The following is a 25,687-nucleotide window of genomic DNA, read 5'->3' on the forward strand; positions in this document are numbered from 1 at the left end:
TATTTGTTTTCATTTTGAATGATAGATGAGGGACAAACCATGCATCCATGGATATGTACTGGTTCAATATGCATTAAACATTTATGAATTATATATGTACAGTACGTCCCAGAAAAAAACAAGACAAGAATTGTCTATGTTTTATCATAACTTAATCACAATTATAAATAATAAATGACACATATTTGTAAAGCTTAGATTCTCCTCTTTCATTTCATTTGATGTAACTCATATGATGCATATGAAACTCTGTTTTGTTGACAATCAGCCATGCATGAAGTCCTACGTCTTCCTTGTTAGGGCAGACAGCCAGTGGAACAGATTTGTTTGATAAAATTGTGGAAATGCAAGCATTGCTTTAAATAAACAGAACTTTGTGATTTTCTCTTTGAAATTCAGATACCGTTTGCCAAATGACTTTTTGGTACCCCTTCTTCAAATTGTTTTTAATCACTCATGCATGAAATATGCATCATAATATGAGTTGCATCAAATGAAAGAGGATCTAAGCTTTATAAATATGTGTCATTTATTAATTACAATTGTGATTGGGTTATGATAAAACATCAATAATTTTTGGTTTATTTTTTATGGGACGCACTGTAAGCTTAATTTTTGGTGATAGTGAGCAATGCATGTCACTTGTAGGTCTTATTTTGACCTCTCTGTGATGTCAAAATTAGCAATCTGTTAATATTCATAATGGTATATTATGTTTTGCACATTTTCTACAATTCAGAAGATAAGGACCTAATTAAGGTGTCGGTCTAGGTCATGGTTCTTCATCAAATTGAGAAGGGCCATAAATTCTGTGGTGGCATTGAGGTTATTGATATTATAATGGGAAGGGCCACAAGTGCTAGCATCCTGTTGAAGGCCCTAAAGCGCACATCAAAACTGAAGTGCAATATTGCTCCAAGTGACAAGGGCTTTAAGCAATAAAATCAAAACAAATGGAGAAATTTAGCTTACAGTGTTATATAGATGCATTAAATAACCAATATTTGCACAATGTCAACCATAAGTCACAAAACTACAAAGTGAACTGCAAAACTTAAGTTTTTTACAAGGTGCAATAAAAATAAAATTTAAAAAAATTATCTCAGTGCACTCCTCATTCTCATCAGATGAAACGATAACATAAACTGTTGTTAACTAATGCTAACAATTAAGCCTAAAAGCATTTCAACTATGTTTACAATGTATGTATCCACAAATATAGCATGTAAGCATGCTGTAACTATAAGCTGCACAAAGATTTATTCACATACAAGTACCGTAATAAAATTTACAACATTCGAACAAAATCTATTTTTATCAGTATTTGTTCCAGATTCTTTTTTTTTTGGGGGGGGGGGATCTCGAAGCAAATATTGTATGTATTGCCTACTCATATTCACATGAACAATACTTTGAACTAACAATTATTATGGAAGACTGATTAAATCTGTCTTCATAGCAGAATAGATAACATTCTTGTATTTTGAAATGTCCAGGAGTTATTTCAAGGTTCCTTGTTTGTACTTAGTCCAGGAATTTTACTACATGTATCAATGACATTTCTTACAATACACATTTTACACTAAGATAAAGGTCAATAAATCATAATTATTGATATACATTACATGGCAAGCATACACATCTGGAATTTCAAAGCGTAAATCCTTTACATACAATGCAATAGATATACAAATGTTAAACATAAATGCTAATATTTCCATGAAAGAATCTAATTTGGTACTTTGGCAGTTTCAAAAAGCAACGAATCCCACATCCTTAAATACTATTTTTAGTGATTTGCATGACCTATGATCGCTCATATGATTTACCTCTGATAAATGGGGAGCTAGTAGAGGTGTTTCTTCTCATGCATATGAACAAAGATCTTTCAATCGCAATTCATCTATGCTTCTCCAGTATATTCATTTCATTTCTATTAGGAAAAAAAGGACAGGGCTCAACATTAGCAGGGATATAATACACTATTCTCTGGCATTCAACCTGATTATCAAATGGAAATCAATATTCCACATGGCAGGATTTCACCTACTGTTGAAAGATCATTCCAACTGCTGTAACACACATATCAGTGTTGAACCTTGGATAAGGATCTGATTAAGCAACTTGAAATCAGAGGCTTATGATAATACACAACCCCCTTTGTATCAATGACTCATTTTATTCGTTATCATTAGACACAATATCAATATTAACATTATATTGATAAGTCAGTTTTATTCATTTGTTATATTTGCCAAATGCCAGACAGTAAGTAAGAAACTATTTAGAATAAAATTGAAATATTCAATGTTAAAGCTTCTAAACCATATCTAACCTTAAAAACTCAAAGGTGCTGCCGGTCATCACCCAAATCTAATTCAAGGAGTCTCAATTTTAACAATGTTTGGTGGAATTTTCATTTAAAGCACTTTGATGGCACTACAGGAATATACTATAAACTCCTTGAGCAATTCTAATCAGGAACAGAATAATCATATAAACAATAACATTTTTCATGGTTCATATCCCAAATTAAATTACAGTAAGATGCATTGAAAAAATACATTAAAACCAAGGTGTCATTAAAACATTGGCAACTATTCTTTTGGGGCGTATATTGTAACGTCATTAAAATTGTTGTCACATATATATAATATCTTCAATAGCGTAAGTTAGTTTTTACTTGTTAAAGCCATAACGGGACATCTTCAGTAGTGTAAGTAAACGTATTATTTGTTAAAGCCATAACGGGACATCTTCAGTAGTGTAAGTAAACGTATTACTTGTTAAAGCCATAACGGGACATCTTCAGTAGTGTAAGTAAACGTATTACTTGTTTAAGCCATAACGGGACATCTTCAGTAGTGTAAGTTAGTATTTACTTGTTTAAGCCATAACAGGACATCTCCAGTAGTGTATGTAACAGTATCTACTAGTCTGTCCTGCTGCAAAAGCTCCACTACATTCACAAGTAAAAGATACAGGATCGGAACCTGTTGTTCTCAAGAGGGCTCTTTCTCCATTCAATGTTGAGCATGAAACACCTGTTAAGATCTCCGTCTGAAAGCAAACAAAAAAGATGCACCATTATCATTATGTCCAAAAGAAATTTTGTTTCTATAAACTATCTGTTCCCCCCAAAACAACCTACCGGTATATATTACTAAATTACTGCTTGAGCATTTATGCCTGACTACTCACTATGAACATGACGGACAAAGAAAGCTGACAAAATATACAGTTCCTCATTCTACCCTCAACAATTGCTATGGTAGACAAAGGAACATCCCTTCACTGCTATTATGTACAAATGTGTAGAACAGGTGAATATGCATGTGACACCTGTTCTACTGATTTTTACATAATAGCAGTGAAGGGATGTTCCTTTGTCTACCCTAGCAATTGTTGAGGGTAGAATGAGGAACTGTATATTTTGTCCGCTTTCTTTGTCTGCCATGTTCATAGTGACTGTTGTGTCAAAAATTGAATGTAGAACCGTAATAATGAGAAAGCTTACCACTCCATCAGCAGAGATCGCATTAGTGATTGTTGTTGTTTGTGTGATTGCTGAGCCTTTATTCAATGTTTCATAAGAACATTGAGCCAGATCTGACATGCCAGATGCTCCATCACTTCCATTGAAACCTCTAGGACCTTGCAGCTTACTGATAGTCTCTAACTCTTGGTAGATACTGTTATTGTACTCTGAGAATTGTGTCATGAACGATTGCTGTACTACACTGATCTCACTGTTCAGTATTGTAATCTGTCAAAACAAACAGGTGTCACAGTCAATATCAACAATCCACATCTGATATCATTTCACCAAACCCTGGTTCATATGAAATAGTAAAAAAAACACCTTAAAACAAACATGAACAAACAGAATGGGATGAGCATAGGGAGGCTTATACATGTATTTCTACATTTTAAACACACCAGTGGAAATACTAGGGGGCGGTGGATGCATTTTGAGTGATTGTGCATTTGCTCAATAAGGTAATGGAGGATAAGGTTGCAATTGAGCTTTTTTAGATCATGTTCAGGTTTAGGCTAGGATTAACAATAGTGTGTAGTCTATGTTGAAGTTAAGAATATCTGCTAGGGCAGGAATTTGGTCATTCAGCCATTGTCACCCGATCACATATGTCAAAGAAGTGATAGAACAATAATTTTAGTTTTTTACTGGCTATGGTTATTATTTTGCAGCTGTAATCTTCTATGCAGTAAGTGGTAACATTTTTTATGAATGTGTATTTATGTAAAAGGCAATTGATTCTTATAGTTAGTATTATACACCTGAGATCAAAAGACCTACTTGTTAGCTTAAACGAATCTACAACCAAAAAATCTCTTATCTGCATTTTTTTCTTAATGTAAATGAAAAAAGAAATATTTTGATGTACAACAAATTCATTAAAGGTAATACCGGTACAAAGTTTTAGTATGAGGTCATGAATTTGGTTCAAATGAACAAATTGGAAGCAATTTTGAATATTCAATGATCGTTTTTGCAGTTGAAATCAAGTCTAAAGTGATGAAATTGAAAATAATAAACTGTTTATGTTGTACTTAAGCTTTAAAACAATGTTTCTTGATTACAATCGCCCGATTTGCTACTCCCATTTGGAAACTATAATTCGGAACTGCATATTCTGAGATTTTCATGGTCGCAGCTACCATGGAATGGCCTTCGCGCTAAAAATTTACTATCCATCCAATTTTCAAAATTTCCCACAACTTTGCAATGCCTTTAAGTTTTTTGTATACATGCACTATTAAAAACTCAGCACAATAATAAAGTCTCAAAGCAAGAATATCAAAGTATCATACATGATACATGTCATATTTTTGTTCTTTACAACTAGAGCAGTACTCTTTTCAAGACAAAACAGGAATGTTTGCATCTTAAACTGACCTTATTGTCTTGTTCTTGATTGTCATTCTCTATGCCGACAATGCTCATACTATGGGTCTGTAGACTACCTCTCAGTGATTTCACCTGTAAATTTAGTGTTAGTAAATATAACATTATTTTATAACATACTTAATATTGTACATTTGTTAGTAAATATAACATTATTTTATAACATACTTAATATTGTAAATTTGTTAGTAAATATAACATTATTTGATAACATACTTAATATTGTAAATTCAACCCTAGACATGAAAATGTTACCATTAACTGACTTTGGCCAAGAGAAAGTGCTTTAACAAACCCCTGCAATCTTTACTCTGTTCAAGACATATTTTCTCATTTAATTGCATGAAAACTAGAAATATACATGTGGGAATGGTGACTACATGTAACAACTAATTTATGTAGCCTAGTTTTAATAATATACACCTTACATTAATCGGAACACTATTATATTACAAATTAAAAATAATTATTTTGTCTCACCCTAACCCCAGTCTCCCCTATCTTTAGTACACCTAATATAAGATTTCTAAGTTGAACACTATGGGACACTCTTTATGACAAGACCAACAATAAAAACAAAAAGATAATTAACAATCTTATGTAATGATATTTTGATAAAAGCTTGTAGATTTGGAGAATAATAGTTTGTAGCATAAAATCTCACCTGTCCATCAAGTGTCTGTGTTTGATTCTCTAGTAAGGTAATCTAGGATAAAGCAAAAGAAAAAGAGACATGAATTCAACTAAATCAAAAAAAGCATATTTCACAAATGTAACATGTACCATGGTGAAGATACTTTGTGCACCACTTCATCTGATACTTATGAAGACAAGAAAGAGGAATTCAAATCAAGCGAATTACAAATTAATCATTAAAATAAAAATGATCTTAACTTAGTTGATTAAGAATCCAAAGCGGTCTTATTACGATGTCTGAACTCTAGAAAATCTCAACCCTACTCTGACTGGGCTTTTCAACAATGGGGAGGGGAGTCAATTAGACCCTTCATTTTAGTGTTTTTCTCTTATTCTATGACATATCGCTGACTAAATCGAGCTGGATACCCTGTATATGAATTCACATTTATATGTTTGTGTGTATGTGTGTGTGTGTGTACACTGCGACCCATAGCAATTTAATTAGGAATTTAGTTACTGTATACACATGTATTATCTCTAGTGAATACCGTCTGAAGGTTTATCCTACCCATCTTATTAATAACCAGGTTTACATCTCCTCTTCATAGTCATAAAAATGGGGCCAATGGCTCACAACATGTTGTTTCTGTAAAAAAAAAAAAGGTGTCATCTTTTATAAATCATTCCATTTATCAAATTTATTACACAATCGTGTTACAATTATTATTACACTGGCTAACCACATTCAAGAAAGTAAACACAACTTTGTGGCTGTGGTAGATCCATGTACTTACCCTATTCAAGAATGCAACCTGCGTAGAGATTGTGCTTGCTGCTTGTTGATGTGCTAGTTCTGCTGTCTCTTTGACCTCCACAAGTTCTCTATCGGACTCTGAGAGAGATTCATTCAAGGTCATCAACTGAAAAGGATACACAAAATGAGGAAATGTATTCTCAGACAAAATCAATGTGAGGAATAATTCTATAAACATTCAGAAAAATAAGTAGTCTGAAACTACAGAAACTAAACTTCAGTAAAATTGGAAATATAAGTTAAATATTCATCTTTTTAAATTGAATACCAGTATGCTACTTCTTCCCCTGAGTTGAGGTACGGTAATATCTTTATAATGATTTAATATACATGTAGAATTAATTCATTATTTTGTTGCACACTGTGCCAATTATTATTGTTGATGAAGATATCCATGATTAACTACATGTCAGCATTCAGCATAATAATAACATACTGTTCAGGTATAGTGCATATAGCATTATAATACAATTATCACCCAGGCGATTAGCTCAGCAAACGTAGCACTCAGTGCATTAAAGGAAAGATCCTACCAGGTATTCACTTACTCCACCTGGGTCAAGTCTGGTAAATGTAAATTTTTGTCTTGCCAAAGAATTGTGCCATCAAACGAAATCGAGCCCCATACCTGATTATCTGCAGAGAATTATTCACTAGACCACAACATTTCTCACTTCTGTGGCATTGTTTGTCTGATACTACTTTACCATGTAAATATTCTGTGCCATTGTATTTCTGATACTTACCATAAAGTATTCTGTGCTTTTGTATGTCTGATATACTACTTACCATGTAAGTATTCTGTGCCATTGTATTTCTGATACTTACCATATAAGTATTCTGTGCCATTGTATGTCTGATATACTTCTTACCATGTAAGTATTCTGTGCCATTGTATGTCTGATATACTACTTACAATATAAGTATTCTGTGCTATTGTATGTCTGATCTACTACTTACCATGTAAGTATTCTGTGCCATTGTATGTCTGATATACTACTTACAATATAAGTATTCTGTGCTATTGTATGTCTGATCTACTACTTACCATGTAAGTATTCTGTGCCATTGTATGTCTGATATACTTCTTACCATGTAAGTATTCTGTGCCATTGTATGTCTGATATACTACTTACCATATAAGTATTCTGTGCTATTGTATGTCTGATCTACTACTTACCATGTAAGTATTCTGTGCCATTTTATGTCTGATAGACTACTTACCACGTTAGTATTCTGTGCCATTGTATGTCTGATATACTATTTACCACGTTAGTATTTTGTGCCATTGTATGTCTGTTATACTACTTACCATGTAAGTATTCTGTGCCATTGTATGTCTGATATACTACTTACCATATAAGTATTCTGTGCTATTGTATGTCTGATCTACTACTTACCATGTAAGTATTCTGTGCCATTGTATGTCTGATATACTACTTACAATATAAGTTTTCTGTGCCATTGTATGTCTGTTATACTACTTACCATGTAAGTATTCTGTGCCATTGTATGTCTGATATACTACTTACCATATAAGTATTCTGTGCTATTGTATGTCTGATCTACTACTTACCATGTAAGTATTCTGTGCCATTTTATGTCTGATAGACTACTTACCACGTTAGTATTCTGTGCCATTGTATGTCTGATATACTATTTACCACGTTAGTATTCTGTGCCATTGTATGTCTGATATACTACTTACCATATAAGTATTCTGTGCCATTTTATGTCTGATAGACTACTTACCACGTTAGTATTCTGTGCCATTGTATGTCTGATATACTACTTACCATATAAGTATTCTGTGCCATTGTTTGTCTGATATACTACTTACCATATAAGTATTCTGTGCCATTGTATGTCTGATATACTACTTACCATGTAAGTATTCTGTGCCATTGTATGTCTGATATACTACTTACCATATAAGTATTCTGTGCCATTGTATGTCTGATATACTACTTACCATGTAAGTATTCTGTGCCATTGTATGTCTGATATACTACTTACCATGTAAGTAGTATGTGCCATTGTATGTCTGATATACTACTTACCATGTAAGTATTCCGTGCCACTCTTATATCCAGTGATGCATTTTCATTACCAGGGTTAATGATAGCCATTTCAAGTCTCTCTATCTGCAACAAAAGACATGAAGAAATATTCTATATTACTCTAGATGTTTAACTGACCATAAATAATGTACCTGTGGGAGTTACATTGTTAGTGTGTTACATGCCAATGTGCATATTACATGTACATAACAAGCATGCAACAAGCCAATGACCCTCCTTTAATACAGAATATGATGGCTTAGTCTTTTCCATTCCAAAATTTGCCATTGCATGTCTGATATACTACTAAGACCTTTCTTGAACTATAAATTTTCCTGTTTCTTTGTTGCTGTATAGACCCTAAATACATTTAATAGACATTGCTAACATTCCTTAGCACTACATCCTGACTTATGGATCCTGCTGAGTATCGTCGTAGAAGTAGAAGTAGAAGTGGTATGAAATACTGAAATATATTATTTTGTATTAAGTGCTTTTTTTTTTCTCTAAAGTTGTTCCACTCTTTATGATTTCTTTATACTCGATCTACAAATGAAAAAAACTCCTTTTTTCTCATAGTTGTTTTTTTAACACACTCTCATTTTAAAACAATTCTCATCAGCTTGAAACTTTTCACTGTGGAAGTGTAACAATGTGCTCCCGGCAGAAATGTTACACCCAGAGAGGCATCTGAAATAATAACTCAACATTTAAGCTTGAAAATCATATAAAATTCCCTTTTAGTTCAAAAAATATGTTATTGTTCAATGATATATTATTTATTCCTTTGTTTTTAAACTTTATTCCGTTATAATTGGACAAGTTTCATTTGGATCAATAACTGAATGAACTTGATGGCAATACACATTAATAAGGAAATGAGAATAGAAAAATGAGAAAATACAGCTTTGCATCCATTTTGTACACAAATTCAATAAATTCTATATTTCAAAGGTGACAGATCATGTGACTTTGCAACAATACGTCTAATTTAATTTCATAAACTTGTTAGTTGTCATCAGATATGCCCTGCAGATATAAGGCTTGCGGGCAAATTTTTGCAGAATGATTGTCATCTTTCCGAGGAGGGATAATGCCCCCCCCCCCCCATCATAACATTTTTAAGGTGAAGTACATGCCTTGCCATTCTACATGCAAAGATGCTTTGAAACCATTCACAACGACACACACATAAAACTTACCAACTTTTATTTAAGTGAACCCACAGTTAACTTATTGAGTATAGAATTAGAAAGGGAAAACAAAATAAAAACTACACTTAGTTGTACAACACACAATGCACACATATGCAGGTCAGTGGTAAATACATGTACATGTAGTAGGTACTTTTAAATCAAATTAGAAGTTCTCTTCTGTAGCAGTAATCACTCAAATAGAACCTTATGCACTGATGGTTGAAAGGATGTTCTCCATCGTCGACAGACATCTATAGGACACAGAGATTAATTACATGTCCCTAATATTTCAATTTGATCAGAACTTATCAAGCCACTTTGTAAATGTTTTGAGCTAACTCGATGTGTTTAAAATGAAAGTATCATTATTGTGACCTTGATTTCTTACAGTTGCCCTTTCTGAATTATCCCTTCATACGTGCTTTAAGATGCGTACCGGTATACATAAAAGGGTAAAACCATACTACATGTACATACTGTTCTATACAAACAAAGTTACTAATTGATATCACTTTTGATAAATTAGTTGCACATGACTTTGTACAAGGTTTTGCTAGATTACAGTAAAGATTCATCCTTATGTGTGTGTTTGTCTAACAGCACTTTAGAAAAAAAAATCTCTGCACAAATATATGGCAGTTGCATGACTGTGTGTTTATAAATATAAATATATACATACATACATACATGTATAGCCAGCGCAGTTCCAGAGATAAATTATTATTCCAGATTCCCCAGGACAAAACTAAAGTAACTCTCGAGGACCGTGCTTTTGCTATTGCTGCCCCCAAACTATGGAATAGCTTGCCAATAGAAATATGAAGCTCTCCATCTCTCAATGTCTTCAAATCCAAATTAAAAACATATTTTTTCAATTAAGAGAAACTATTCTGTAGAATTTAGTTTTTTTAAAGGAGCTCTGAACCAGGGCAGCTGAATATATTTTGTACAAAAGATGTGCTATATAAATTTATTATTATTATTATTATTATTATTATTATTTATCTACCCAGCCCTCACAGAGTCTCTATCTTAATATTAGTGAGTTTGTTCTGGTCACATATTATTTTGGGGCCCACCCTCACATCTCTCCCACCCCACCCCCACCCCACGTACACACCCACAGGCACACAAACATCGTCACCTCCTTTCTTTCTACCGTAAAAGGATCTTATCTACTACAGTGTAAATTGATCAATGTGTCTGAACTATCTATTTGCTTTCACCCTCATATCCTCCCCCTCACACACACACACGCACACACACACACACACACACACACACACTTCCCTTATCCCACCATGACAGGGTCCTACCTTCTGCATCATGCTATTGATGAGAGTGTTTTGATCAACCACTTGTTTTCTGAGTTGTGTTATTTCACTGCTAGATTCATTCTGGGTCCGTGCAGCCGTCTCACCTGCTGTGAATTATAATAATTATCTTCAGTTTAATTAAAAATTACATAAGTATACATAAATGGATAATAATCAAAAATCTTCATGTTCAGCTGAAATGTTCAAGTATGGCAAAAGACAATAGTAAGTCAAAATTAGTTATATTTATATAATTATATTTAAATATTTTGAGCCAGCTTACAAGAATGCCATTGCTTTTAAAAGTAGCCCATGGCTTTTGTCTCTCCTAACCACATGTCCATACCATCTCAATCTAGCCATCCATGTCTCCTGTGACTTCCTACAGATACGGTAGGAGATCATTCTCATTTCAGCCTGTTCCAACACTAGATGACTTCATTGCTCTATACGAAACATCAAGCACTCAAGTCACTAAGAGCAACACAATGAATCAAACCAAAGACTTCACCATAGGCAGTATCAATTTGGTTTATATCCAGCACCTTTAACTAGAGCCTAGATCTACAGACCTAGGCCTACATCTAGATTTATATCTATGTAGTCTAACCTTATATCTGGGTATCTACATGTCACTTTTAACACATAATGAATGTGCAAAATGATGACATCATCACATACTGGTGCTTAAATTAACACATTTATTATATTACCATGAAGTTTTATCATTTCAATTCAATTTTAATTCAATTTATTATTTCATAATAAATCACATACAATATATATACTTCATTGATTGTGATGTCATATGCCATGTTCATGCAGGCGCGTACGCAGGATTTTTTCAAGGGGGGGGTTTTAACATTTGTAAATCGGTCCGAAAATTTCGCAACGACTCAGCCAGCCGCTGAATAAGCGGGGGGGGGGGGGGGGGGGTAAGAGGACACTTTTTTTTTTTTTTTTGGTCTCGAAATTTGGAAATTTGACATTTTGCTCCGTTGGGGGGGGGTAAGGTCACCTTTTTTAGGTCGGCCATGGGAATAATTTTTTTTTTTTTTTTTTTTTTAATAATTAAAAAAAAAAAAAAAAAAAAAAAAAAAAAAAATCCAAAAGGGGGGGGGGGGGGGGGGGGTTTTTTTTATACACAAATTCCATTTAACCCCCCAAACCCCCCCCCCCCCCCCCCCTGCGTACGCGCCTGTGTTCATGTATAGTATATGTGAGTAGTACTTCTGTACATGGAATGTGACATCGTTATGTATTTCTATACAATGGACCAATTAGGTAATTGCACATTTTCTCTTTATAATGTTTATAAAAAACAAAGAGGAAAAAAACTATTTGGAAAAAGTTATTTCACAAATTATGTCAAATATAGTCATATCTAACATGCTCTAAATGAATAAGTAGCCACCAACCCTACATATTGGTATTGTATTAAACTATTGTTCATTGTAGAAAGAATGAATAGAAATGTATATTCACTAACCTTTTGAAGTTATGGTGCCAAGTAAGAGAAGAACAAAGAAGACAATGATTGTAATGATAACAGCAATCAATAAGAAGATTGTACATGGATGCCTCAGCACCGAACCAATACAACTACCAGGACTTTTAGGTTTGACAGGATCTGATTGACTTGGGTATGTCCTGGTATCAAGTGTGTCATCATCTTCATTTCTATAGCTGTCATACAGAGGGTTCGTTTTCTTTCTGCATTAAACAAACAAAAACATTAGAATTGTATTATCTTCATTCTCTATAGCTCTTATTCAGAGAATTGTTCTTTTCAGCCAAAAAAACTTAATCATTACCCTAATCTTGAAAAGTAATGAACCTTAGTTATAAAAATGAACCCCAATAGAAAAACTTCTCAGAATTATCACTTAATAGTGATGGCACCCAAAATATTGTATACACCCATGAATCCATACGGTATATAGAAATATACATTCACATACATGTAACTAGAGTGAATGGCCCATTAAAGTACAAAGGTAGATTGTGAAATAACAGCAATATGCAAAACTGAACTTTGGTCAGGCTCATGCACAGTTTTGCTTTCAATTTAACGAAACTGGAACATACATTGTAGACTTCCGATGTGATTTGTAAATAAATCAGTCTTCAAGACAGGAGATTGAAATGAAAAGAACATATCTGCAACATCAATAGGAACATTCTCAAAAACAAAAAATGATATCAGTATATGAAAGAAAAAATTGTAATACATTGTAAAATAGAGTTTTAAACAATGCAAGACAAAACTTAAGGTCAGGTTTAATATTTTGGTACAATTTCCCCCAAGAACCCCCATTCTATACCAAAACCAAAGGAAGTAAAAGTAATAAGATTTCACTCTCCCCAAGAATCCCCATTCTACCAAAGGAAGTTAAAGTGATTAGATTTCACATAAACACTGAAACCATTATTCTCTAGTTCAACTTCAAAGACAATGAAAGAAGACAAAACACCCAATTCAAATTTATGTACATGCATCTACATGTAAGTGTAGTGTGCAAGGTTGTACATAATATTGCAAATATTGGGTGTCTCAAAAAACAAATTTACTTGAAAAGACATGGCCTTTATCAAATTGGAATGAGATGGCTCGAAGAATATTATACATAATGGACACACTATACACAAAAAGTAACTATCACCTCAGTGTTTTATAGCAAACACTGCCACTAGAACCATTAGAGAAGGTCATGATTTCTTGATGAATTACCTGTGACACATTTTAGATTGATATCCCATTTGTGAAATGTAATGAATATTCATTCAAGCTTTTATTATAAGGAAGAAGCCAAATCAATATTCAATTTATTTTTGTTGTTGTTGAATATAACTGATTAACCAAATGTTGCTTATAAAAAATAATCACTGTACGATTCTCTTCGAGCCATATGCTGAATTCTGGTAGGCTGGTCGCAGGCCAGGCTAAGAACCTAAATCTGAGGACTTAGAATCCTTACTACTTAGTTCTATTATCTTCATGATATCATATTGCATACTAGTACTGTGTACATACAAGTCCACCCTGATACAAACCTTGGTTTCTTCTCAACAGATTCTGTGAGCTGAGCAAGTGAGTTAGTAGTGCTTTGCTGGAAGAGAATGGCTTGATCCACTTCTGTATGTGAAGTAGGAAGACTGTTAGGTGAACCATATACAGATGGTTTATTGCTTTGTCTTTGAAGAGCAGACTGATTCACCTCTTCATAGAAATGGTGGCCATGATGATGTGGCCTCCCATTGTAAGCAGGTGGATTCTTATAAGAAGGTGAAACTGAAATTTGAAAAAATCATAAATCCAAATACTAATAATACATTATTGAAAGATAAACAGAGAAGTAAAGTAAAGTTTGCTATTCCATAGTTAAGTTAAGAAAGAATGAAAATTACAAATAAATATAGATCACTTGAATAGAAACAATACCAGAGGTGTGATACATGTAAATATTGATTTAGCTATCAATCAGTTATGACAAAATACTGTGTCATATACCAGTATCAAGTTTTCCAACTTGGAAACAAAAATGATCATGGTTAAATACAAAGATTGTATAAAGTGAGGTTATAATTCACAGACCTGCATTTTCCATTCAATCTCTAAAGAATTTGCTTTCATTTTGGTCATTTTAATATTGATGCAAAAAGAGAAAACATACCCTTACACAATCCATAAATTAGTTTGTACTTTAAATAATAGGATGTAGATATTTCAGTGAACTACTTCCTCTGTTCTACCTACTGTGGAAATGTGGGAATGATTCATTTCTAGAAGGTCAACACACTTTTCTAGTATTACTAACACCTCAATATATACATATACATGTACATGTATCTGTTCATACTTGGAAATTTAAAAAATCATTGTCAATTCTATGTGTTGGGGGAGGGGTCTTGGTATGTGTTGTCTTGTTTAAATTGTTTTCTATTGTTTCTTGGTGTAACTGGTAAATACATGTACTGTATGACCAGATCCATGATATGGCTCAAAAACACCAATAGTCCTAATGTACATACTTGTCACAAATGTAACAACTGAGCAAATGAGTGAAATATATATTTTCTCTGAATAGATGTGATTGATTAATCCAAGTATTTTGAAAGCTTTGAATTCCTATTTTCTAGTTGTAGAAAATACATTAAATATGAATATAAAAGATTTGCATGACTTACTGGTAGACCTAAGCCTACAGCAGTAAACTTGGAATACTGCTGATTTTATGAGTTTTTTCTTGTCTTTCATTATGCTAATTCTTAGTCATACTAAAGATAATACAAATGTAAAAAATAAAAATCACACATCACTAAAAACACAAATTATTCCAATTTCCTACATGTACTATGACAAATAATGTACATTTTTGCATGGAAATCAATGGATGATACAATTATTACTTTTACAAAATTATGTTGGATTGCAGTAATTTTGTGACAATACTTGTCACAAAGATATTTTTAAAGTAAATTACTAATTTGCTAAATGTTAGTAGTGGCTCTCTGCTCATGATATTGTTTTTGACCTGCAGACCTTAGGATTTTCCTGCCAGGAAACAGAGATTGCTTTACAGAGATCTGCCTTTGTTTCCAATATCACGATTGCTTCTTGAGCTGCTTTATTTTGTATCATTCAGGAACTACCATCAATGATCCCTTCCTGAAGCTCTGCTGGGTATATATATATCCTTTCTCTCTCTCTCTCTCTCTCTCTCTATCATTTCCCCTGTCACTCCTTTTCCTCTATGATGTAAATCTTACCAGAAAATTTTCTTAAAAATCACAAAAGATTAGTGAGGCCAAAGTATATTCTTTTCACTTATATGCACATGTACCTCCGTCTTTTCATGTTGTGTTTAATATATTTTTCAAGCATTGATAGTATCACTAAAATAGAGATATGATTTTTAGTTTGTTTTTTAGTTTGTTTGCTCAAGGGAGGGGGTGGATCTTAAATAAAAGCTCTATCAAAATGAGCACCCAAAAATATTTTACAACATATTATACCTTTCACTAAAATTTGGCCTTTACTCACTTCAGTAATCAGTACGTGTCCCTTAATTGATCTTGAACAAATTAAAATAATTGTGTCAATGAACTCCAATTTCCTGATTATAAGTACCGGTAGGTCAAATTAGCCTTGATATGTAGAATTTTTTATCAAACAGTCTGAAGGATTTTTTTTTTTAATTATATGAAGAAGCTAGATGTACTTTACATGTACATGCACATGCACATGTACTCAAAGTCAAATCAAATTATACTAGAAGTCAATCACCATCAATTAGTTAATGAGTAACTACAGTTTGTATGTACAGTGTACATACTATTGTAATATACAGATTTGTTTTCTTTGAATAGTAGCCAGAAACAAATCCTTGACCATGAACACAATACAATAGGCCACACATCTTACAAAATATTTATTCAGTAGTAACCAAGATTACAGGGCCTCTCAGGAAAACAGTTTTAATACTGAGAGTTACCCTGTTGAAATATAACCAAAAATTAAATAAATAAGATTAGACATTCTTGGAGCTAGAGTACATGTTCTTGAGATTTGTTTGTCTAGTGCTCCTTGAACTCATTCATCTGGTCAGAAGAAGGGACACAGCTGTACACATGCATGCTAAATATTTTGTCTCTATATTTTATTTTTAACCTTATAAGTAATGAGTTACTGACCAAAGAGCGTACAGTGTATTGTATTAAAATGATTACTGGATTCAATTCGATTTGCTTTGTTTTAAAATGTTCTAACCACATCACTGGGGAAGATTCCTATCACTTGTAGTTTAAAGGGGTGCCACAGCGAAAGTATTTGGCTTTAACTAGTCAAGATTGACTGGATCAAGAAGCCTACCTTGGTCAATATTAAGCAAGGAAGACATGTAGTTCATATTTATGCAGGTCATAGGCTTAGCCACATGTGCCAGAGCTTGAACTCATCTTTCTATTCTAAGTCGAGTGATTAAACCACTTGACTGTGACAACTCTAAATATTTATAAAAATGATTTAATATTTCTGATAACCCATAATTCTATGTTGCTCATGACATTATTGTGCAATATCTCTTAATTGTCAATTACCTTACTTTTAGAGTTTTAAGTGTGTTCTGTGTTCTGGGTTGGGATAGCCCTAGAAGAGGTGTCAAGGTCGAGTGGATATGTATGATGTTTAAATAAAATAAACATGTTGAGGAACTTGGGGGATCAACACTAACCTGTATGTCAATTTTGATTGTACTGTTCAAAGTGATGTACTGTAGCTAAACATTTATTGAAAACTCAGTAATTACAGGTACATGTGTAGTTGTTTTGAATGAAAATGGGAGAATAAACAAAAGCTCTGGTGAAAACATGAGAATTCTTTTTTACTACGAGTTGTTGTCAATTGAAATCATGAATACTAAAGGGAATATATTTATATGTCCAGGATACAATATATTCATTAGTGAGTACATGTACATGTACGTCACATGCCAAATGACTTAGCAAAACTCTCATTTTTTTCAATACAAAAATTAAAGTAGATATTTTCTACAATTCCATGACTGAGCAGAATTTTTTCATGGGGCAACAAGAGTGAATGCCATAGTTTAGTGGGTACATGATGTGTATATCACTTTAGAGACAATACAGACATTACAGACATTAATCTTTACCAATGAAGAATTTTCTCATAGCATGCATCCTTATCGCTAAATCCTGTCATCAGGATTGCTCCAAACACTAGCTGTACATGTATTTCAGTGATTTCAACAATTTAACAATCACCATAACTTTTACAATATATGTTACATCTTTAAAAAACTGCTTGTTTTGCAACTTGTGTTGCTTTCACTTTGCCTTATTAAATGACAGCTCAGCACAATCTAAAGGGGAAGTCCACCCTGATATCAAGTTGGTTTTGATAGAAACAGAAAAATGAAACAAGTCAGTGAAAGTTTGAGCAAAAACACACTAGTATTAAAAATAAGAAAGTTATGTATTCTTGAATTTGCAATCAATCAAACACAAACTGGCAACTCTGTGACATATCTTGTGAGCTCCCCTCCCATTTGCCCTACAGGTATAAAAAACTCAAAAATCTATATTTTCCCTTAAGAAATAAAACTACAGTATTACTTCATCATTAACTAAGGAGATGAAAATTTCTGTACAGAGCAAATTGGGGAGGATCGCACGATATGTCATTGTGTTGCCAATTTGTGCTTCACTGAAGACAACTTCAAAAAGCCATAACTTTCCTGTTTTTAATCAGATTTTGCTCAAATGTTCACTTATTTCTTTCTCTCATTAAAACCACAATATTAGGCTGGACTTGCCCTTTTAAAGGGAGTACTTACGAGGTTGTTCTGTTGATAAGTTAGTTTCTTCTGTTCTCTGTCTTGGAGCTGGAACAGGAGGATCCTGAGGGAGCTGAGTAAATTTAAGATGATTCCTCATCTCTATGTCATCAGCATCAAATGCAACAGGAGATAGTTCATATGGATTCTCATCAGGCATTTGCTGGATATTGAGGTTTGCTGGTTTTGCTATTGACATGATGCTGGATGATTATGCATCAAACGCACAGGAAGACTGGATCTGCATAAATTAGATGAATTAAGCATATATTGTTTCTTGAAGAATTCGATCAAATCAGATCAATATCGATGTGGAGAATTGTTCTCCCCACATAATGACGTTCATTTTTAGAGATAATATGTAGTCCGCACCCTTTACTGTTAATAGAGATACACAGATCTTTACAAATACTTCCAGATGGCCTGCTGGTAAGCCTATAGATAGTATGATTAGTATCATCTCTCTTATATTTTGACAAAACATGTTTCAGTAGCGATAGCATAAATATAGATTCTCCCTCTTGCATTTGTATGTACTGTACAAGTGTATGAACATGTACAACTGTATGCAGGGACTCTTTATGTATTCCTAATATGGGATTTTCCTAGGGGGGACATCATATCAAATGTCCCCCATGTTTTGTCAGAAAAGAAGAGGGACCACCAGGGAGCAACAATTTTGTATACAAAATCCCACGAATTGGCAAAAAAACAACAAAAAAATATGCTCTTACCCTCCTGGGGGGGGGGGGGGTAGTGAGTACTATTTATTATAATTTCCCCCCCCCCCCCCAGGAGGAATGGGAAAATTGCTGGGATATGGGATATTTTGCTCAGTGGGGGGGGGGGGTAAGGCTGTGGTTATGTCACAAATGTTTGTGGTGCCACATTGATTCACCTCAATTAAAAAGATTACTTCACTTGATCCATCACACAAGCTTCATCACAAGCAAGAACTCCATCAAAAACAGGTCCAGATTCACACACACAAATTTGTATCAATAAATATTGATTGTTATATTAATTAATATAAAATTGATTATTGAATGAAAATTGGCTTATCCTTGTTAGCTATAGCTAGTCTTAATATATATTTCAAAATTGTACATGTAGTTCACTTTTGTTGAATTTTCTTTGTTTTACAGCCCACGACGAAGGCTATCTAAGGTCGGAAGCTTAAATAAAAATATAAGTAAATACTCATAAATGAATGACACACGCCTTTTAAGACTGAAACAACGACAACAACAACTTGGCTACAATAAACAAGTGGTGATATCCGCTACATGTACGTCCCATATGGTCTTGCAGTCTTTCAATTTATTTTGCCCACAACACTGCCATGTTTAACAGTTGTCCACTTCTTACAATTATGTGTTATTTGGAATTCCTACAAATGGCTACCCCAGTAGTACATGTATACTCATTTTCCTAGTCATAGTACGCCTACTACTATATACCCATGCATATTTTTACTTGCACAGACACTAATTTTTATGGTACATACATGCACAGGTATAATTGGTACATGTATATAGTCTATGTGAGATAACACAAACTTTGCAGCTGCACCTTGGCACCAGCTTCTTCGGCATATGACATGATTGACAGTTTGACGCCCCGTTTGCATGTTTGGGATTACTGCAACAAGTAACAAGTAGCTGATTTTGAATTAATATTATAATAATGCACTGTAGATCTCTATACCCTAATTATAGGCCTAGTGTAATATACTATAAACTGGGCCTCTCTACTCTACTACCTACCAATACCATCATATCATCATAGCTAGTTCATTCAATTACCATGATGAAGGCATGAATGAGTATTACTATTACTAGACCTACAAACAAATAATAAAAACTATATATTAAAGTGTTCACTTACCGCATGTTCTCATAGAATGGTATACAAATGGACTAGAATTGCAAAGTAAATGGCACTGAGAAAACACCTATATCCTGGCTACTATACAATAACGAGATTCACCTGGCTGAGTAATAACAATACAGACACGGTGTGTACATTGCCTGCCTGCCTAAACATTATATACCGTAGTACTGTAGAAAACGAGTAGGCGGTCGCCGAATACACTCCACTCCACTCCAAACGCAACCCGATTTAAAAATGGGGTTCATACGTCACGTCTATTATCTGAGTAACAATAATAATCCCAGTGCATACGATACGTATTACGATCTCGCAGGAGCAAATCTGCAAATTGTAAATCTGATAATGAGACCATCTCATTTGCCTCAGGCCTCATAACCAGAGGGTTAAATATAGTATACTACTAAAAAATGCTACTGACTGTACACAGGGGCAGTGACCAGCCCGGGAGGGGTCGGAAACAAGTTCTCCTCGGTCGTAGCCCCTCCCCCTTCCCCCATCGAAAAAATGGGGGGGGGGGGGCAAAACGCATTTTCGCCCACGCCCACTTCAGCAGTAAAGGAGTAAAAATGGTCAGTATTTTTTTAACCAAAAAGCAAATAATAAATAATAAAACATGCAATGAATCACATAAAAATTTATATTACATTCAAAGAAAAGGCGAGTAAACAGGAACAAAATGTCCTTAAAGTTAAAGACCAGTTATGGTCATGCGATTGCAGCATTGTGAAAGAAACGTTGTGGAATCAATCAGAAAAGGTTGGTCATCGAGCATCTAGCATCTGCAAGGTTCTGGAATCATCAAAATGATAAGAAATTTGGCCCATTCTTCGTAAAGTTACAAGCACTATACACATGCAGAAAGATGTATATGGGACTACCCTATATCTCTCACAGACCATGAGAGAAACAAATTTACCAAATATATGAATTAGTAGGCGGTTTCCCGGCAATTTTTTTATCATCATGTATTAGTCAAAACATATTCTTTCACATGATTGGTAATGAGAGCTTCCATTTCATTTTTTGAAATTGGGGCGTTTCCAATACTGGTCTTTACCTTTAACATTCCGCATGCCCCTACATTTATTAATGGAGGATTTTATAATAGCGATACGCGCATATCGTGGAAATATTGTGAGAGGATGGGAAAGCGTGTGTTTTTTTATGATAGGGGTGAGAAGACATGGGCCCCTGAACACTGGCGTACTGATGGGGGGGGTCAGTTCCCCCCCCCCCCCCCCCCAAATAAAATTCAAACGTGGTGTATTGCTAATACCATGATAACATTCGATACCAGTAATTTACAAATTTACTGAAATTACATGATTTTCGATGATTTTTCTCAATTTCTTTTGTAATTTTGTTGTTTGATTGCCTTCAAGACAGGGCCTGCAGAACAACAAGACAATACAAGTTATTTTTATTTGGTCTTTGCAAACAAGTTACATAAAAAATTGTTTTCCACTGGCGTTACAGTCATATTCAACAAAATACATAATTACAAGAAATAAATACATCACGTTTATAGAATGAAATAGATGAACTAAGGAACAAATACATGCAAAAGATAGTGAAGCGACAACAATGGTCATTGGTACTTAATCATGAGTTTCAGAATTAAGCCTTGGTCATTGGTATTTCAAATCATATAATTAATTTCCGAGTTCCGACACAGAAGTTTAATGTAACCTGTGAGTTGAATTTATGAACAGAGTCGGGTACAAATGAATATCTGAATCGTGAAAGACGGGTTAATGGGGTGGGGCGAAGTCGGATACGATTAAATGAATAAAATAAATGAAGTGGATGGGTAATGTCTTTCATGATTGCACAAACTTTATCAACAATTTGCTCAGTAGAGACTCGACAGAAGCTAATTCTACCCCAATTATGCGTTGTGCTATTTTACGTGGCCTTTCCAATTTCTTCTCGTCCTGTTTTGAGAGATTGTCAATTGAACATATTATAATATTAAAAAGCAGGACACTCTTTATTATTGAATTGTAGAACAGGGTCAGGATAATTGCATCTATATGGAAACTTTTCAACTTACGCATAAAAAAAACCCTCTTGTTAGCTTTCTTATACACCGATTGTGTGTTATCCCTCCATGATAATTTGTCATTTAAGACAGTTCCAAGATACTTATAGTTCCCAACCTGTCCAATCGCCTCATTATGAATAATCACATTCTCGTGGTCTTTACCTTTTCGACGGAAGTCGATTACCATTTCTTTGGTTTTGGTTGTGTGTAATGATCAGCGGGGTTCGGGGGCTCGAGCCCCCTCACTTTTTTTAATAAAGAAAGAAAGAAATAGGGAAATGGGGTATCAAAATATGCTTATCTGACCGTAATTAAATGCGTAAAACCCCTGGGCTTACGGGGCTCTGCCCCTGGACCCAACCAAGGGCCCTAAGGCGGGCCCATGGATGCTCATCTGACCGTAATTATATACATATACCTAATATACCTAAAACCCCTGAGCTTCCGGTGGCCAAGGTGAGCCCCCTGGAATGCTTCCCCCCCCCCCCCCCCCCCATCCCACACTGCTTCCGGCGCGCTTGAATGTGTGGATAAAATCGTATTAAGATTAGTCTTTTATTTGTGTTATCAAAAATTTACCGGTAGGTTCCAAATTACAAAATTCAAAATTAGCTACCTTGCAAAATGATACAGATAATGTAGGCCTATAAGGGCATGGTAACGCAAAAATGTAAAGGCTTCTGATTTGAATTTGTGCCTAGATCTTGAGTACCTGCCCCCGATCCGCCAATGGCTTGTTTGTTCGGATACCATCGAGATTAAAGCATCCATCTCGATGCCGTCATAAATCTTGGCCGAGGTTTACACTGTTTTGAGAGGTTCTGGTTAAACTATGCGCAAGATCTAGAGGTGATCTCCAATAGTACTATTTGCTGAGGGGCGGGCGGAGTCACCGAGGCCCATAGTCCTAACCAGTACCTCGAATTGAAGGCATGGTATATTTGTTTTATGTACTTCATCAAAAATTGATTTTTAAAAAATATTTATATATACAATTTTTGGAGAAAAACATTAAATTTAGAATTTAAAAAATGTTATCGAAAAGAAATTTATTTTTTTTAATTTTTTTTATTAAATTGAGATTTTGAAGGAAAAAAAGGAGAAAAAAGACATTTCAACTCCCAAATAGTAACTTATAATAATTGAAATATTTCTGGTCACGTATCGAACTCTCAACCAATCAAAAACCAATACATTTTTTATGCAGGATATAATAGTTTCTGCGAAAGTTCAGCTCCAAAGGCAATGATGTACCTGTCGAATATTCTTACGCAGCAGCATTATACAATACTCGTGCTGTCATGCAGGATCGCGTATGTCGTACACAATAATCCGGAAGCCTATACTACTCCGAAAGAGGAATACCACAAAGATGACAGTTAGGAAATAAAGATACAAATATTATACTCCCGGTGTGTGTACTATTTCTGAATGCGTGGTCCTTCCTGGTCGGAATCATACGGCCTATAAATTGAATTTGTTGAGCAAATCCAATAAGCGTAACGATATGCGGAGTATCCGAGCTTTAATAAGAAGAAGTTCGTGGATCCTTGTTTTACTGATCGTGCAATATATATATACTTCCTGTCCGGAAAACAAAACAAACAATTAATAAAATCCAACGTATCTAATTTGGCTTTGGCGAGTTTTCAGATAAGATTTAGCCATCAACGAGTTCAACTGACTGCATGTTATGTCTCTTGCCATATGATCCATACCTTCCCTCCACTGTCAATGATTCTATTTTAAAGATGACACTTCACTATCTTTACAAAATTCATGCCAATCGCCTGCACTCCATACCCTCCAACTAAGGATTTTATAACATATTCACAGCAGCCTACTACGGTGACCCGACATTTGCTCCGGCGACAATTGCTCCGGGCTTTATTTCGTCTAAGATGTAGGGTTAGGGTTAGGGTTTCAATAGGGTTTTATGTTAGGTTTAGGGTTAGGTTTAGGGTAGGGTATAGTGTTGAATCCAGGGTTGAAGTTAGCCATTCGATTAGTGTATGAAATTTGCAGCGGAGCAATTGTCGCCGGAGCAAATGTCATGGAATCGCCTACTACTTCGAATGCGATATACTCGCTGATCTCCGAAAAGCGGAGGGACAACAACAGAGAGAGAGGCATCTGAAACAGTGCTTTAAATCAGGGACATGCTATGTCCCTGTTTAAACGTTATGTATGATTTTAGCCATGGAAATATTTCACTAAACGTAACAACATTTGTATACTATTAAAAAGACCTATGTATTTTTAATCGAGGAATATATAGTCAGGATTGATCTATCGATTGATTAAAAATGTGAGAGATTTATGGACTGATAGACTATACTAACTAACTGATTAGCCGATTGATTGATTGATTTATTGAATTGGCTGGTTGGTTGGTTGGTTGGTTGGATAATGTAAGGCTACTGGTATACTTACATTCGAGCTCTGCACTTTCAAGTATTCAGAATTTCCCAAACTTTCACGATGTTCAAGTTTTATAGTATGAGAAAAGATTTCCACCGAAGATAAGAAAGAAACGAGTCCGAATAGGCCTGCAGGAAATAGCCATAAGCTATGTAAAATAGACCGAACGTCTATATCAACAACGTCCGTGTATATACACTGAATGAATACAGCAAACTACACCGGTTACTGAGTAAAACAGAAAGCCATTGATGTTCATTCAAGCCATACTGAATTCCTTTTAAAAAGAGATTTACTGTTTGTCAATGACCCGAAATTATACGGATTAACTCATAGAATCATTATTGTTGCATGTGGAAATAGGGAAATAGATAGGCGGTCGATAGGAAGTAGCTGTAGCGGTATATCAGACAAATTAAAATGAGAAAATGTAATCAATAGACTTAATTGGGACAAATTAAAATGATAATCTTGACCAATAGCCCTATAAAATTATAGTTGCGTATATATGTACCGCGGTGTTCGACGTTTCGGATTTTACTTCCATGAATATACAGTACTGTTGTACATGATACAACCTAAAAAAATAGTCTCTTCTGACATCGCTTGATTGATTGCCACTTAAATCAGCTGTTAACGATTTGATGATATTCAGGGATATTTACAATATCTAAATTATCTACAGCAGTTCGTGCACCTCTTTTCTGTAGTGTTAACAGAATGGATTGGTTCATAAAGAGCAATTCCCCCACACGAATAAAAAAGATTGATTATTATACTGATTATGTACATATTTTATTTTTTAAATGCAGAGCTTATATAAACTCAAAAAGTGATTGTAGCCCGACAACAGCCGACTATTACATGAATGAATAAACTTTTCTTTTGTATAGCTTAAGAGCCAGCTAGGTCACTGACAAAGGGCTGTACGTCAGCTTGACTAGGACCTTTTTGGTAGGCAGAACACATAGGCCTACAAATCCTAAGCCAGATCCACTCTAAAAAATCAAATGTTAATT

At 34.5% G+C, this 25,687-nt stretch overlaps 1 protein-coding gene across 3 annotated transcripts; it reads right to left on the reverse strand.

The window, feature by feature from the left end:
- Positions 1–1,246: 1,246 nt before the first annotated feature.
- On the reverse strand, positions 1,247–24,872 carry LOC105442508. 3 transcript variants are annotated; one of them, XM_030998565.1, is made up of 11 exons: positions 24,681–24,872; positions 18,311–18,551; positions 14,007–14,244; positions 12,442–12,665; positions 10,953–11,059; positions 8,441–8,524; positions 6,361–6,486; positions 5,592–5,633; positions 4,919–5,002; positions 3,518–3,766; positions 1,247–3,060 (listed from the first exon to the last, which is right to left on the reverse strand). In XM_030998565.1, the coding sequence occupies exons 2-11, from the start codon at positions 18,507–18,509 to the stop codon at positions 2,887–2,889; spliced, it is 1,527 nt and encodes a 508-aa protein (XP_030854425.1). In that variant the 5' UTR covers positions 18,510–18,551; positions 24,681–24,872; the 3' UTR covers positions 1,247–2,886. The 3 variants fall into 3 exon arrangements, with proteins under 3 accessions (XP_030854425.1, XP_030854426.1, XP_030854424.1); XM_030998566.1 differs by lacking the exon at positions 24,681–24,872 and adding an exon at positions 20,198–20,468 and having other exon boundaries at positions 10,953–11,056; XM_030998564.1 differs by lacking the exon at positions 24,681–24,872 and adding an exon at positions 20,198–20,463.
- Between the last annotated feature and the right edge of the window lie 815 nt (positions 24,873–25,687).

This window comes from Strongylocentrotus purpuratus, unplaced genomic scaffold, assembly GCF_000002235.5.
Source record: "Strongylocentrotus purpuratus isolate Spur 01 unplaced genomic scaffold, Spur_5.0 spur5_scaffold_5, whole genome shotgun sequence".
NCBI lineage: Eukaryota > Metazoa > Echinodermata > Echinoidea > Camarodonta > Strongylocentrotidae > Strongylocentrotus > Strongylocentrotus purpuratus.

What these genes read in the sequence shown, in the direction of transcription:
- LOC105442508 (XM_030998565.1), bottom strand. Translation starts at nt 18,509, where the DNA reads ATGTCAATAGCAAAACCAGCAAACCTCAATATCCAGCAAATGCCTGAT. An exon ending in TGGCACGGAATACTTACATG is followed by an intron (nt 6,487 to 8,440) that starts GTAAGTAGTATA and finishes TATCCTTTTCAG; the next exon opens with TTGATGACCTTGAATGAATC. An exon ending in ATCAAGAACAAGACAATAAG is followed by an intron (nt 3,767 to 4,918) that starts GTCAGTTTAAGA and finishes TTGTTTTGACAG; the next exon opens with ATTACAATACTGAACAGTGA.